This window comes from Teleopsis dalmanni, chromosome X (genome assembly GCF_002237135.1).
Source record: "Teleopsis dalmanni isolate 2A chromosome X, ASM223713v2, whole genome shotgun sequence".
Taxonomy (NCBI): Eukaryota; Metazoa; Arthropoda; class Insecta; order Diptera; family Diopsidae; genus Teleopsis; species Teleopsis dalmanni.
The window spans coordinates 43,632,822-43,645,161 of record NC_051848.1 but is presented as its reverse complement, the minus strand read 5'-3'; the positions used below and the strand labels follow the sequence as shown (position 1 = coordinate 43,645,161).

Here is a 12,340-nt window from a genome sequence, read left to right as displayed (position 1 = left end):
TATTTAGAGTACCATCATGATTGATATATGTTATATATATTCACTTTGAAGTATAACGCAAACAATTTGGTCGTAGGTTAGGTTATACTGGCGATCCCAAGGGATCCAGGGAGCTCATTGTGCTACCATATGATTAAAAAACCCAAGAGTTAAAACCATTTATAACCTTTGGCAATACTATTTAGAGGGAGATTCTGAAATTCGCCAAGATTCTCAAAAGAGAAAGTCCCTAAAGTGTTAAGACGGCGTCACACATTTTTAAATACTCTTTCACTATTTATTTTGAGCTCTAAAAAAATACAATTAATCTAATATTAAGTCTAAATTATAAGTACTGTACACTATATAGTATTCATCCAAAAAGTTATCAAAAACGGCAATTTTTGATTAATAAAGAATTAAAAATATTTCTGTGCCAGACATACAGATTTCTAAAAAAGTCTATATAATTTTAAATAATATTTACAAATATTGTCCCAAATATTAATTTATATTTACATTTTTAAGATACTTTAACAAATCGCCCAACGCCTATTGCCCGTCACATTTTTTTTAAGCCCGTCTGATGTCACATTGGCCATAGCCATAATTGGTGATGTACTTATTGGAAGAACATGTCAGTTTCCACTGATGTAAATATTTTTTTATGAAATTTGATTATGTGTAACTTTTTAATTTGCATTTTTAACGCAAACCAATCGATGCTCATTAGGCGTGCATTAAATAAAAAGTTTGTCTATATTTTTAATAACACTATCCGACAAAGCTTTTTCACAAGGCCCAACTAAGTCTTTTCTAAATTATTTTAGCCTACAAAATGACAACAAGAAACAAAAATAATTTTACAAAAATCCTGACCTAATAGTCATACCTACAATAAAAATATCGTCCCAAGACAGTCATCCTCCTGCTTGCCAGTGCTGGACATTGGCACAATATATACACCGCTATCTCGTTTTCTTCTAGACATAGTCTGCAAGTGTCTTCCTCAACAAGAGTTATCTTTTTGAAGTGATACTTGAAGGTCCATGTCCAGTAATCAATGAGGTCAGTCAGATTAGGGTGCTCCACAGATAGCTAAGCACTTTTACAGCTTTCCTGGCCAACGGTTTCAATATCATGAGTTTAGTCTGTCTACAAGCGCTTATCTCTCTCCATCTATTACGATAAAGTGAAGTTATCCACTTATCGAAATAGGCTACAGTCATATTGTAGCCCAATGATATTCTGGGCTCTGGGCCACAGAAGTTATGGCTTGATCCTTGCTTTGCAAGTTCATCTGCGTTTTCGTTTTGCTCAATACCGATATGCCCTTTAACCCAAATGACTGTTACCTCACTTCCATGAACACATTCCATGAGCTTCGTGACACATTCTTGTAATAAGCCGTTGAGTATGGAAGCAACTAACTATTCCAATTAAGTAAGCATTATAGAAACTTTTCTATTGTTTTGGTAGCTTCTGTTTCAGTTGTGGAGCACTTGTAGTGGAATATTTTCTGATTTCTTATATCAGAATTTCTTTCTCAAGCGTTCTCAATGGCATTCAAAATTCAGAGACTAGTTCACATATTAAAAAGCAGTCGAACAATAGATGTACCATATTCAGATTGGATTCTATAATTCTCTAAATGATAATTTGGTTTTGTGCTGTAATTTATTTAAAACAAAACTTAATGTATGTAAATCTACCAAATACGAAGCTTCCATACAAAAACAAATTTGAAGAGCTACCGAAGTCCATCTGAATAAACCCTTTCATAAAGCTAATCATTTTTTTATATAGTTTTCTACACCTCTTCCACCACATTACAGATTTGTACCTCTTTTCGTATTATTTATATAAAATATATAATTATGAAGAATGTTTTGAGAAGACACATACTTTGCATTAGAAGAGCAACTTCACACTTATTTTAAAACATGGTTTTTATTACAGGTGCAGGTTTGGCTAGTGTTGTTGTGTCCTTTTTAATGTCCACGTATTTTAGCGTTATTATTGCCTATGCAATTTATTATTTTTTCACCGCGTTTAAGCCATACATGCCATGGGTCGATTGCAAGAACCGTTGGAACACACCATACTGTTGGGTGCCACAACGTTTAGAAGTGAACATGACGGCACCAAATTCGTCGCGTACGCCATCAGAAGAGTTTTTTGAGTACATTTTTGAAATACACACAATTTTAAAATTAATTAAAATATTTTAATAAATTTAGAAACAAAGTCCTACAAATTAGTCCAGGAATTGAATATCCGGGCTTAATGCGATGGGAGCTGTTTGCATGTCTAATTTGTGCCTGGCTAATGGTCTACTTTGCTACATGGAAATCGATTAAATCTTCTGCAAAGGTAAGCGAATTTCATACAGATACCTCTGCAGCTAACGTTTATGTTTTCTATATGTGATTAGAACTTACTAGATGCTCTTTATGAAAACCCAACCTTTTAAGACAGGATAACACATATATTCAATATGATTTTAAGTAACATAAAAAACATGAAATCACTATTCCACTTACTACTATAATTTGGAAAGACAATAAGAAATTCACAGAAAACTCTATTATATACGTTTAGAATAAGATTTATGTGCTTCATGAAATAGTATAGTGTAAGAGCATAGAGTATAGAGTAAATATTTCATTTAAATAGAGTAAGCTTAACAATTTTTTATGTTTGCACTACAAACAAAACATTTCATTTTCTAATTTCTCTTTCTAAACATTTCTCTTTTCTGGGTTCTAATGCACCCAGAATATCGTTCATTGAGAAACTACTGAATACTGATGGGGTATGAATTTTGGTTTCAAACAAGCGAAGCAATTCTTCCATACTATGAGATCGAGGAAAAAGACTTTGAAATACCAAAGTAATATCCGAATATCATATCATCTGTCATTTCGCAAATCCCTATGTCAAACATAAATACAAATAGAGTTGTGACTAACAATTTTTTCACTTATTTCATCCTACATATCTTTTTCCTTTTTATTTTATTAGACAGCCTTTTATTTTTTTTTTTTTGGATTCGATTTCTTTTGCATTTTTGTGATATTGCGGTACCCTTCGTATCCTTTGTATCCTTCGTTTACGTTTCTTAGGACCTTTCTTAATTTATTTTCATTAATTATACAGTAGTATTTTTTTTACTATTTATTTAAGGTTAGCTGTGGTAAACCATCTAATAACTGCTTCACATTTTCTTACTTGTTAATTATTTATTAATGATTTCAAAATTTCATTTTCATTGCAAACTCTCCTGTCCTGATAGTACTAGTACAACATATTGATTGTTCTATATTCTAATAGTGCAATATATGTTATGTATTCATATACCTCTGTTATAACACCTATTACTTTTTTTACTTAGGTTCGCTATTTTACGGCAACGTTCCCATTTGTGTTGATAATCATACTAATGGGACGCGCTGTAACACTTGAAGGAGCGGATGAAGGTCTGCGTTACTTTTTCAGACCCAATTGGTCTGAATTAAAAAAAGCTAATGTCTGGATAAATGCTGCCTCACAGAACTTTAATTCGCTTGGAATCACATTTGGATCGATGATATCATTCGCCAGCTACAACAAATACAACAACAATATATTACGCGACACAATTGCTGTTAGTGTGGTGAATATTCTAACGAGTCTACTAGTTGGTGTATTCGCATTTGCCACTCTAGGAAACCTGGCACTGGAACAAAACACAAACGTGAAAGATGTTATAGGGGATGGACCTGGCCTAATTTTTGTTGTATATCCCCAAGCAATGGCAAAAATGCCGTACGCACAGTTATGGGCCGTCATGTTTTTCTTTATGTTATTATGTTTAGGTTTGAATTCACAAGTAAGTATATCTTTATGCGATTTAACTAAGACAAGTGAAAATTATTTAATTTAAATTTTTAATTCATTTTTAGTTTGCTATTGTTGAAGTGGTAGTCACTTCAATACAAGATGGATTTCCTAATTGGATAAAGCGGCATTTAGGCTATCATGAAATTGTTGTACTTTTCGTCTGTGTTATATCATTTCTCTTTGGTCTACCCAATTTAATACAGGTATATTTAGTTTTATTCAAACTTATCTAAATTCACTAAGTCTTATAAATTTCTTCTCCTTAGGGTGGTATTTATTTCTTTCAATTAATGGATCATTATGCTGCCTCGGTTTCGATCATGTTTTTGGCTTTCTGCCAAATGATTGCTATAGCTTGGTTTTATGGTACAGGCAGATTGTCAAAAAATGTGAAACAAATGACTGGCAAAGCGCCATCGATTTACTTGAAGTCATGTTGGATACTTTTAGGACCTTGCCTACTATTTGTCAGTTTCTATAGTGATAACGAAAGATTATGTTATATTATTTATTGTTTTGTAATTATGTTTACAGGCCATTTGGGTATTAAGCTTAATAAATTATCAAGAACCAAGTTATCACAATGGACGTTATAAATATCCTGAATGGGCTTATGGCATTGGTTGGATGTTTGCCTCACTTTCCCTAGTTTGCATACCTAGCTATGCCTTCATAAATGTATTCCGTTCGAAGGGTCGTACTTTTGCTGAGGTAACTACATTTATTGCTTTCTTTAAATTTATAATAGTTATTGATTAATTACCATCTACAGCGTATTCAAAACACACTACGTCCCAATATATACGAATGTCGTATATGTGGTGAGCATCACTGCGAACATGATTATAGTGAGCAGGAACAGTATATGTTATCTCAGGAACTGTCTGGCATATATAAACCAACTGTGCAGTTAAAGTCCGTAGCTCCACTGCAATTTAATATGGCGCAGAACACAGCAGGGGGCTATAACCCCATGCAACTTCAACAACCGCAAGCACAAGTCGAGTACACATATGAAAAGGGTTATGAGTCTACTCAAAATGAAGAGCAGCAGGAGACAGCGCCAAAGTCATCGGCAAGATGAATCTTTAATAGATTTTAGATGTATTGAAATATAGTTTTAAGGCTGTTGATTTAATACTAATTAAGGGAGCATTTTTGTGACTTTGTCGGCTGTGTTAGCCTTGTGTTCCACACAAAAATTGCTACATTTGCTAATAATTGTCGTTTCTACAAAATGTTAGTATTGTTAAATTCATGAGCATTTATTAACTTCTTTCTTCCTTCTTTGTATTGTAGAAAAAATATTTATAATTTTACGTTGATTTAAATATTTCTGCTAAGGTCTTGTTACCAAGATTGTAGTTATAGTAGTTAATTATGTAAAAACTTATTGTTGTGAACTTCAAGAACAAATAACCAATAAGTACAATTGTTTCAATTTTCCGAATAATAAAAGAGTTTCATTAATGATTTCGCATATTGGAAGATTGGATTATTTCAACAATAACAAATTTAAATAATTTCTATTTATTTTTAATGAAAATCAAAATATATGTAAAATATTTTTGCGCCTCAGATCAAATCAAGTTAACACATTATCTCATGACATGTGGGGAACGTAGAAGAGCACTCTTGTATTCCATCTATAATACCCGTACCATCGAGAATTGTCATCTAATTTAGTGATTGGAAATGTATATTTTCCTATGTATATTTTATTAAAAATTAATTAATTATATCAAAACGATTTTACCACGACTCCAAATTAGCTTTGCAAAAACAATTTTTTGACATTGAAGATGACTCATTTCATTTGTCATTTAATTTGACGGTGTGATTTATTCAATCACCAGCAAAAGCAAAAATTAAATAAAAACAAACTAAAAGAATATTTAGAACTATCTTTAAAAAAAAAAATAATGAGTAGTTATTATTATTATTGACAAAAAAATGTAAAAACTATTATAGGTGATGATGTGCTGCAGAGTTATTGCCCTTAAATTCATCGTTTTAAAGTTGTTTGCAACCTAATTATAATCACCATTATCAATGCTAGCCCATCAATTCTAGCTACCCATTGACTACCCGTAACATTTGGTATCAGATATCTAAGGATCACCACTTTCTCATACTCAAAGCTTTGGCATGTTCGTCAACGGTGCAAATTGACTTTTTGTAAGTGTTCTTAATTCCTGGTCCTTATAATATGAGCAATTTTTTTTACTTATTCCATATTATTCATTTGAAAAAGGCAGACAGACTTATATTGCTTCATACCATCATTATAACTTCATCATTATAACTTGTTTCTTGTTTTGGTTATACACAGCCATACCGCGTAATTTGATGGTCAGATCTAAAGGGCCCTTTAGACATCAACGCTCGTTGTCAACGCGCGCTTGCCATTACACAAACAATTTTTTAAAAATTTTTTAAACACGCCCCAGATAAAACAACAAATATACTAAAAAATCGCTCTCACATTAGAATTTTTTCTCCTACTTTGTGAAATGCGAAATTTGTTTGTGTAATAGTAACATTTGAAATTTTAAGAAATGTGTTGACGAAAATCAAAAAATTTTGATATTTCTTCAAACACGCTCGTGTTTTTGCATATACAGTCGGATTTGGTCGGCATGCAAAATTTTATTTATTTTGAGAAATGGAAGCGTAAACATCGTTTAAATGCACGCATGATTTGTCGCTAGCATGCGATGCTTTGCAAATATGAATGAATTTTATTTTAAATATTTGTATTTTCTACCTAGGTAAAATTGTTTAATTTCCAAAACATTTTATTAAGAAGAATTAAAATATTAATAACCTTGGGTTACTAAAAATATATAAATAACCAAACATTAAATTACAAAGAATATTATATTTTAAATGTTATTTGAATTGTTTACCTGCGAAAAATTTATTATTTATAAAATTTTACAGGTAGAAATATTGACTAAAATCTCAAATGACTGGTTTATATTTTTTACTATTTAACCAAAGAAATATGAATTTTTGATTTAGTATTTAAATTTAAAGGTAAACTTCAATTTTATTTTGAACTTCAAATAAAAAAAAATTATTTTTCTTAAAAAATACGCATAGGTACTTACTGTTTACACTTCAGCGATTGCTTTCATACTAATGAGTGAAAAATGTTTGTATTATTTTTTGGAGGTGTGTTTTAAAAATTGTTGGTAAATTTAATGTGTAATGGAGAGAGAAGACTTCGTGTGTTTGTCAACGCGCGTTGATGTCTAAAGGCCACTTAAGCAAGAGTTAAAACATTACAGAATTTAATAGAATTGCGACGGCAACTACCGTTAACATCACATAACCCTTAGAACGTACCCCTTGAACACGCTTAATGTGATTCTATTTTTTTCGAAATTTGACGTTTTTTCTTTTTTGAAATTTCCAGCGCAAGCGCGAAAATTCCGGAAAATTCGTTTTGAAAGGAATTTCGTAGAAAACACATCACGAAAAAAGTTAGTAGATGATTTTAAAAACGTATTTATTACAATATATATTAAGTATTATTAACACATTACTTGTATTATAATATGAATTATAACAAAATTATAAAAAAAATAAAAATTATAAAAACAAAAACGATCAAAAAGAAACCGTGAATAAAATAATACATTGAATAAAAACATAAAGAAATGCAAAGCAAAGAACTTCAAAATTTAAAAATAAAATATATTTGGCGCTTATAATCAAAGCTTGTTGAAGAAATTGTCAGTATAAATGCTATGCAAAAAATTACAATTAAAATCACTTTTGGAAGAAAATAGCTTTATTTTAACATAACTGGTAGAAGTACATAAAAAAATAAAAATTAGTAAAAAATTAATTTTATAGTTTAAACACACGTTTTAAACATTTGGTAAAGACGTCTAAAACAGCACATTTTTTTAAAAGAACTTTTCATTTTAAAAAAGTACTGTGTACATGAGACCTTAATCCACTAAACCCCCCTTTTTGGAATATTTTGTGGAAATAATCATAGCTCACAAATCGTGAAGATGCATTAAATTTACGTAATAGAAATTCAAGCACTCACTCACGCAGTTGTATAAATTTATATAGTTCACGACCCAGCAGGTGAATAGTACTAGTCGCTTGATAATGCACTTTAAATGCGCACAACTGGTAAATTTTACATTCAGTTTTCATTGTTAGTGTCAATTGTCTACATACGATACACATCGGCACTAGTATTTTCTATGGCGAACTGGTACGGAGGTTATCAAGTTTTTGTGAATTCCCTTACAATGTTCACACTTACAATTATCGAAAATTGTTATCACATATTTTTATGATTTTAGGCACGAATAACATTTCTAAAATATTACGATGTTTTTTCTTATAGTATATGCCGATGTAAATTGGTTCCCAAAATATCCTAAATAAATTTTTACATATACCACTCAAACAAATATCGAACTGCAATCAAGAATAAATTATTATATATTATCAATAACAACGATCATTTTCTTATATACATATGTGAACATATACTCTCATGAGCAAAGTTCCTCGGAATATATAATTTAACTAAGATTCTTCGTCAAACTGGAAAGCCCTAAAAGTCAATGATATGTAAAACTTTTAATAAATTTTGTGTGTAAAATTGCGTTCATAACTGCGTATTTACCAGGTTTAATGCAATAATATTAACGTATTATAAGTATGATGTGCAGACAAATAATTTTTAAAAAGAATAGAATGCGTAGTAAATATATCAATTAATAAATTTTTTTAAAAATAATTCTATATGCAAGTCTAGTAAACTTATTTAATAAAAACTTTCAGTCTGGCCACACTGTGTCAAGTACATGACATATATCAAATTGCTTTTGATTAATATTTTGACATTTAATTGAAAATTGTTTAGTGAAGTTTTGTTGTTGTAGACGAAGGTTTGGTTGTACTAAATGTAAAGCTCCGTTGCTTTTTTATTGTTTAAGTATACGTATTATGTGTATTTAAACTTAGAATTTTTGATTTTAGAAAAATAAAATTCACAGTTAATCAAACCGTATATACAAGCTGCTAACGCAATGACGACTTGGAATGGGTACTGCCGTGTTTGCGGTAATCCTGCTGAATATGGAATATTTGGAAAAATTCCGGTATATTTGCATGCATCGTTGAATGAGTATGTTAAATGGCAGAAGCCTATTAATATTATGTTGGAGGACACCACCGGGCTAAAGGTATGTAATCTAATAGGTGCTAATAAATGAAAAAAATCATACCATCCAAAAGTCGCCGGTAATGGTTGTTATTGGTAACATCCACTTCGCACTAAAAATTTATATAAAATTTCATATAAAAAACTTTTCTATATTGTTAAAATTTTGACAAGATTTTTACTTATATGAAATTCTTCTGTTTTTCATGCGATCTATATTTTAGTACTAAGCTTAATACTGATCCAAGTTAGTCGTTAAGTTGACCATGTATAAAGTTTTATTTTATTTTATTTCATTTTTTTTTTTTGTAACTCTAATATTTTCAACATTTAAGATATATAATTTCCTTAATTCGTTTTCATTATATGCTTTTCATTTTTATCAGCGAATTTTTAAATGTATTACTCCCTCAGTTCCAAGCTTTTACTTTCATTATTTCACTATTTACAAGTGCTCTTTAAGTAATTTTTTATTATTTTTTACATACTTTGAAAAGCAGTTGTTGTTGTTGTAACTGCAATGATCTGCTCTTGTAGTCCATTTCGTAGATAACATTTTGTGTGGTGAACGGCACTTGATCGTCAAACTCGGCAAGTGGTTCGATTCTACGTTTAGCATACCCAAAATGGACTACACAAGCATATTATCACGGGCTACAACAAGAAATTGTGGTTCCAAGAACTATCGGGTCTACGTCTTGAAACTACTTGTCAACTACGACGACCAAGGTACCGGTTACCACCTCTTAAAGGGATTTTACAAGCAGATCCCAACGGGTTACAATAACAACGAGAAAGAATGCCATCGAGACGTAGACCCGTCCGTTCTTGGAACCACTACGCTGTATACTTTCACATTGATTTTAAAGCAATGGGGTATAACGTAAGATATTTGGATTGAATACTTAATAAATCAACTGATATAATATCTAACTCTACCGGATAAAAATAGGTACTCGTACATTCTAGTCTGTCACATCCTATCCATCGTTTCAATAAAACACGCAAGTCATATAGAATAAAATCTAAATTTGAGTGAAAGTTCCCTTTGAATATTATGGTCGTAAAAACTACAATTACGTTGAAAAAGTATTAATAATAGTACAATAGAATTCCTTAACTTGAATGTGTATATTTATTAATGTGCACATACGCACGACATAGAACTAAAGTTTCTATAAAGATTAAAACTGAAATATCTAAAACTTTATATTTTCGTTTCTATGAATAGGTATCTGAGAATGATGGCTTACCACAACATATATGTGCGTTGTGCATCTCCTATCTAAAGCACGCTATGATATTTAGAGAGCAAGCTATCAAAAACGCGTTACATTTGAAAGAAATTAACGGAGGCAATCAGCTAAATGCTCAACAAAAAGGAGAGAAAACACAGACTTCAACGGCAAAGCCAGAAACTTTGGTTATACAGGAATCACGTCCAAGCAATTCCAATGTACTTCTCAACAATGCGCAATCCGATTTAAACAAGGTGCGCAAAACATTAATTAATAATGACTTTTATACCAGTTTACCTATTCAGCAGAACACAGATCAAGAAATGCGTTACCCGAATGTACTCTTTTACAAAGATACAAATGCCAAACAAAGTAATACTACTAACTCCAAAACGTTTGATGCTCCTATTATTCCGTCATTAAGTAATAATTATTTTGATGATTATCAAACACCTACATCCAGTGAAGATAATGAGCAAGGGATGCTGCTACAACCTAATATATTTTCATATAGAGAAAAAAACTTTGAAGAGGATGATATATTCGATCAATTGCGTGATTCCATAATCATTAATATACCAGAAAGCTGCAAGGAACGCAAGTGTCGTGCATGTTTCCGGCGCTTTATGTTTGAAGAATCATATAAGGAGCACGTACGTACTTGCATTGAGATGCAGTTTTTAGAATACATTGAAACTTTAAATCGTCTTCTGGAAATAAGAAAGACCAAAACCATCTCACCACATGAATTTATACGTCGTGTTATATTTTATATGCGCAGGACATGTAATTGGGTGAAAGCAAACTACAATGAGGGATCAATACCAAACGTATCAGAATTAAATAATTTCGTAGATCTTATCGGTGCAGAAAGTGATGGCAAAAGCTCAGCATACACATCATCTGGCGAGCAAAAAGTGCAGCATAGCTTAATTGAATTAAATGATGAACCTAACTATTCGGAGGACGCAAATGCAGTAAATACGCTTTTAAGCACAAACAATGAAGATAATTTACTATTTCAAACGGTAAAGCAAGCAGTTATACAAAAGTCACCAATCAATATAAACAACAATATACTTTACAAAATTGAACGTGCAATTAGTCCTGGATTAGTTAAACCAGTTGAGGTGGTAGCGAACAGTTCAAATTATTTAAAAAAGCCAATACCTGTACTAGGTACAAATGTTACGGCAAATGGTGCTACTGTCTTGAGTTCGCAAAAGCATACTGTTTATAAATGTAAAACAGAAAATACATTGCCGGATAATGGGCCATCGACTTCGTCAAACATTTTTGGAACAGCTCAAACAATGCAAACTATCAATCGCTCTAACATACCAGTCGTTAATGATGACTCTACATTCCTGCAGAACTTTCCAAATTTTTACTCTAATCAGTCACCAACAGTTGCAATGATTCTAAAAAATGAACCAAACGGAGAAATTGACAATGATGACAATAAACCCAATATAGCACTCACAATTCAAACTTCAAGTCCTGCTGCAGCTAATTTTCCATTTAGCGCACGTTGTAATCCATGTGATCTGACTTTCCTAAGCGTCGCTTCACTTGAATTGCACAATGCTTCATGTCATAACCACAATCATAATTACAAGGATCCAGAAACACCTGCTAAATCTTCTAGAAAAGACCGCAAACAAATAATTGCAATGTTCGAAGATGTGAGTGATGATGAAGAAGAGGAAGAAGAAGAAGAAGAAGATTAGATACAACCTACAACCAAAGATTCAGCAACTCAAAATTATTTGTATGAGATTATTTATTAACCATCTTCCTTTACCAATTTATTTTATGATGACCACTTTAATCTCCACAACTTATTTGTATTAAATACTAAACTTTTAAAATATTTGGTGTTTAAATTTAATTAATTAATTTTTACGTGTAAACTAACTATCCTTATTCTATACATATTTTCATAAACTTAAAGGCAATTGTGCATTAATTTGCTTCTTATTTAAATAAGTTTGAGTAACAGGTCAGGTCAGTTTCAAAATACTGAAATACTGAGACCTCA

At 31.3% G+C, this 12,340-nt stretch overlaps 2 protein-coding genes across 6 annotated transcripts in view; both read left to right on the top strand.

Moving 5' to 3' along the window:
• LOC119687769 (sodium- and chloride-dependent GABA transporter ine) overlaps positions 1-5,638 on the top strand; it is a 34,057-nt gene extending 28,419 nt beyond the window's left edge. For 2 of the 3 annotated variants that reach the window (XM_038102237.1, XM_038102238.1), the window contains 7 exons: positions 1,939-2,161; positions 2,220-2,352; positions 3,374-3,850; positions 3,924-4,064; positions 4,128-4,328; positions 4,396-4,572; positions 4,634-5,634. In XM_038102237.1, the coding sequence (XP_037958165.1) occupies positions 1,939-2,161; positions 2,220-2,352; positions 3,374-3,850; positions 3,924-4,064; positions 4,128-4,328; positions 4,396-4,572; positions 4,634-4,945 (1,664 nt within the window). In that variant the 3' untranslated portion in view covers positions 4,946-5,634. Of the gene's footprint in view, positions 1-1,938; positions 2,162-2,219; positions 2,353-3,373; positions 3,851-3,923; positions 4,065-4,127; positions 4,329-4,395; positions 4,573-4,633 lie in introns of all 3 variants that reach the window. The other variant, XM_038102236.1, reaches the window with a different exon arrangement.
• Positions 5,639-8,707: 3,069 nt separating this feature from the next.
• On the top strand, positions 8,708-12,340 carry LOC119688380. Of its 3 annotated transcripts, none has more exons than XM_038103059.1 (3): positions 8,708-8,803; positions 8,878-9,083; positions 10,293-12,340. In XM_038103059.1, the coding sequence occupies exons 2-3, from the start codon at positions 8,928-8,930 to the stop codon at positions 12,027-12,029; spliced, it is 1,893 nt and encodes a 630-aa protein (XP_037958987.1). In that variant the 5' UTR covers positions 8,708-8,803; positions 8,878-8,927; the 3' UTR covers positions 12,030-12,340. The 3 variants fall into 3 exon arrangements, with proteins under 3 accessions (XP_037958987.1, XP_037958988.1, XP_037958986.1); XM_038103060.1 differs by having other exon boundaries at positions 8,746-9,083; positions 10,293-10,553; positions 10,608-12,340; XM_038103058.1 differs by having other exon boundaries at positions 8,746-9,083.

Bases quoted from the DNA above. Each gene is read 5' to 3' on its own strand.
- LOC119688380 (XM_038103059.1), top strand. From the start codon at position 8,928: ATGACGACTTGGAATGGGTACTGCCGTGTTTGCGGTAATCCTGCTGAA. The intron at 9,084-10,292 runs GTATGTAATCTA...TTCTATGAATAG, and splicing joins AGGACACCACCGGGCTAAAG to GTATCTGAGAATGATGGCTT.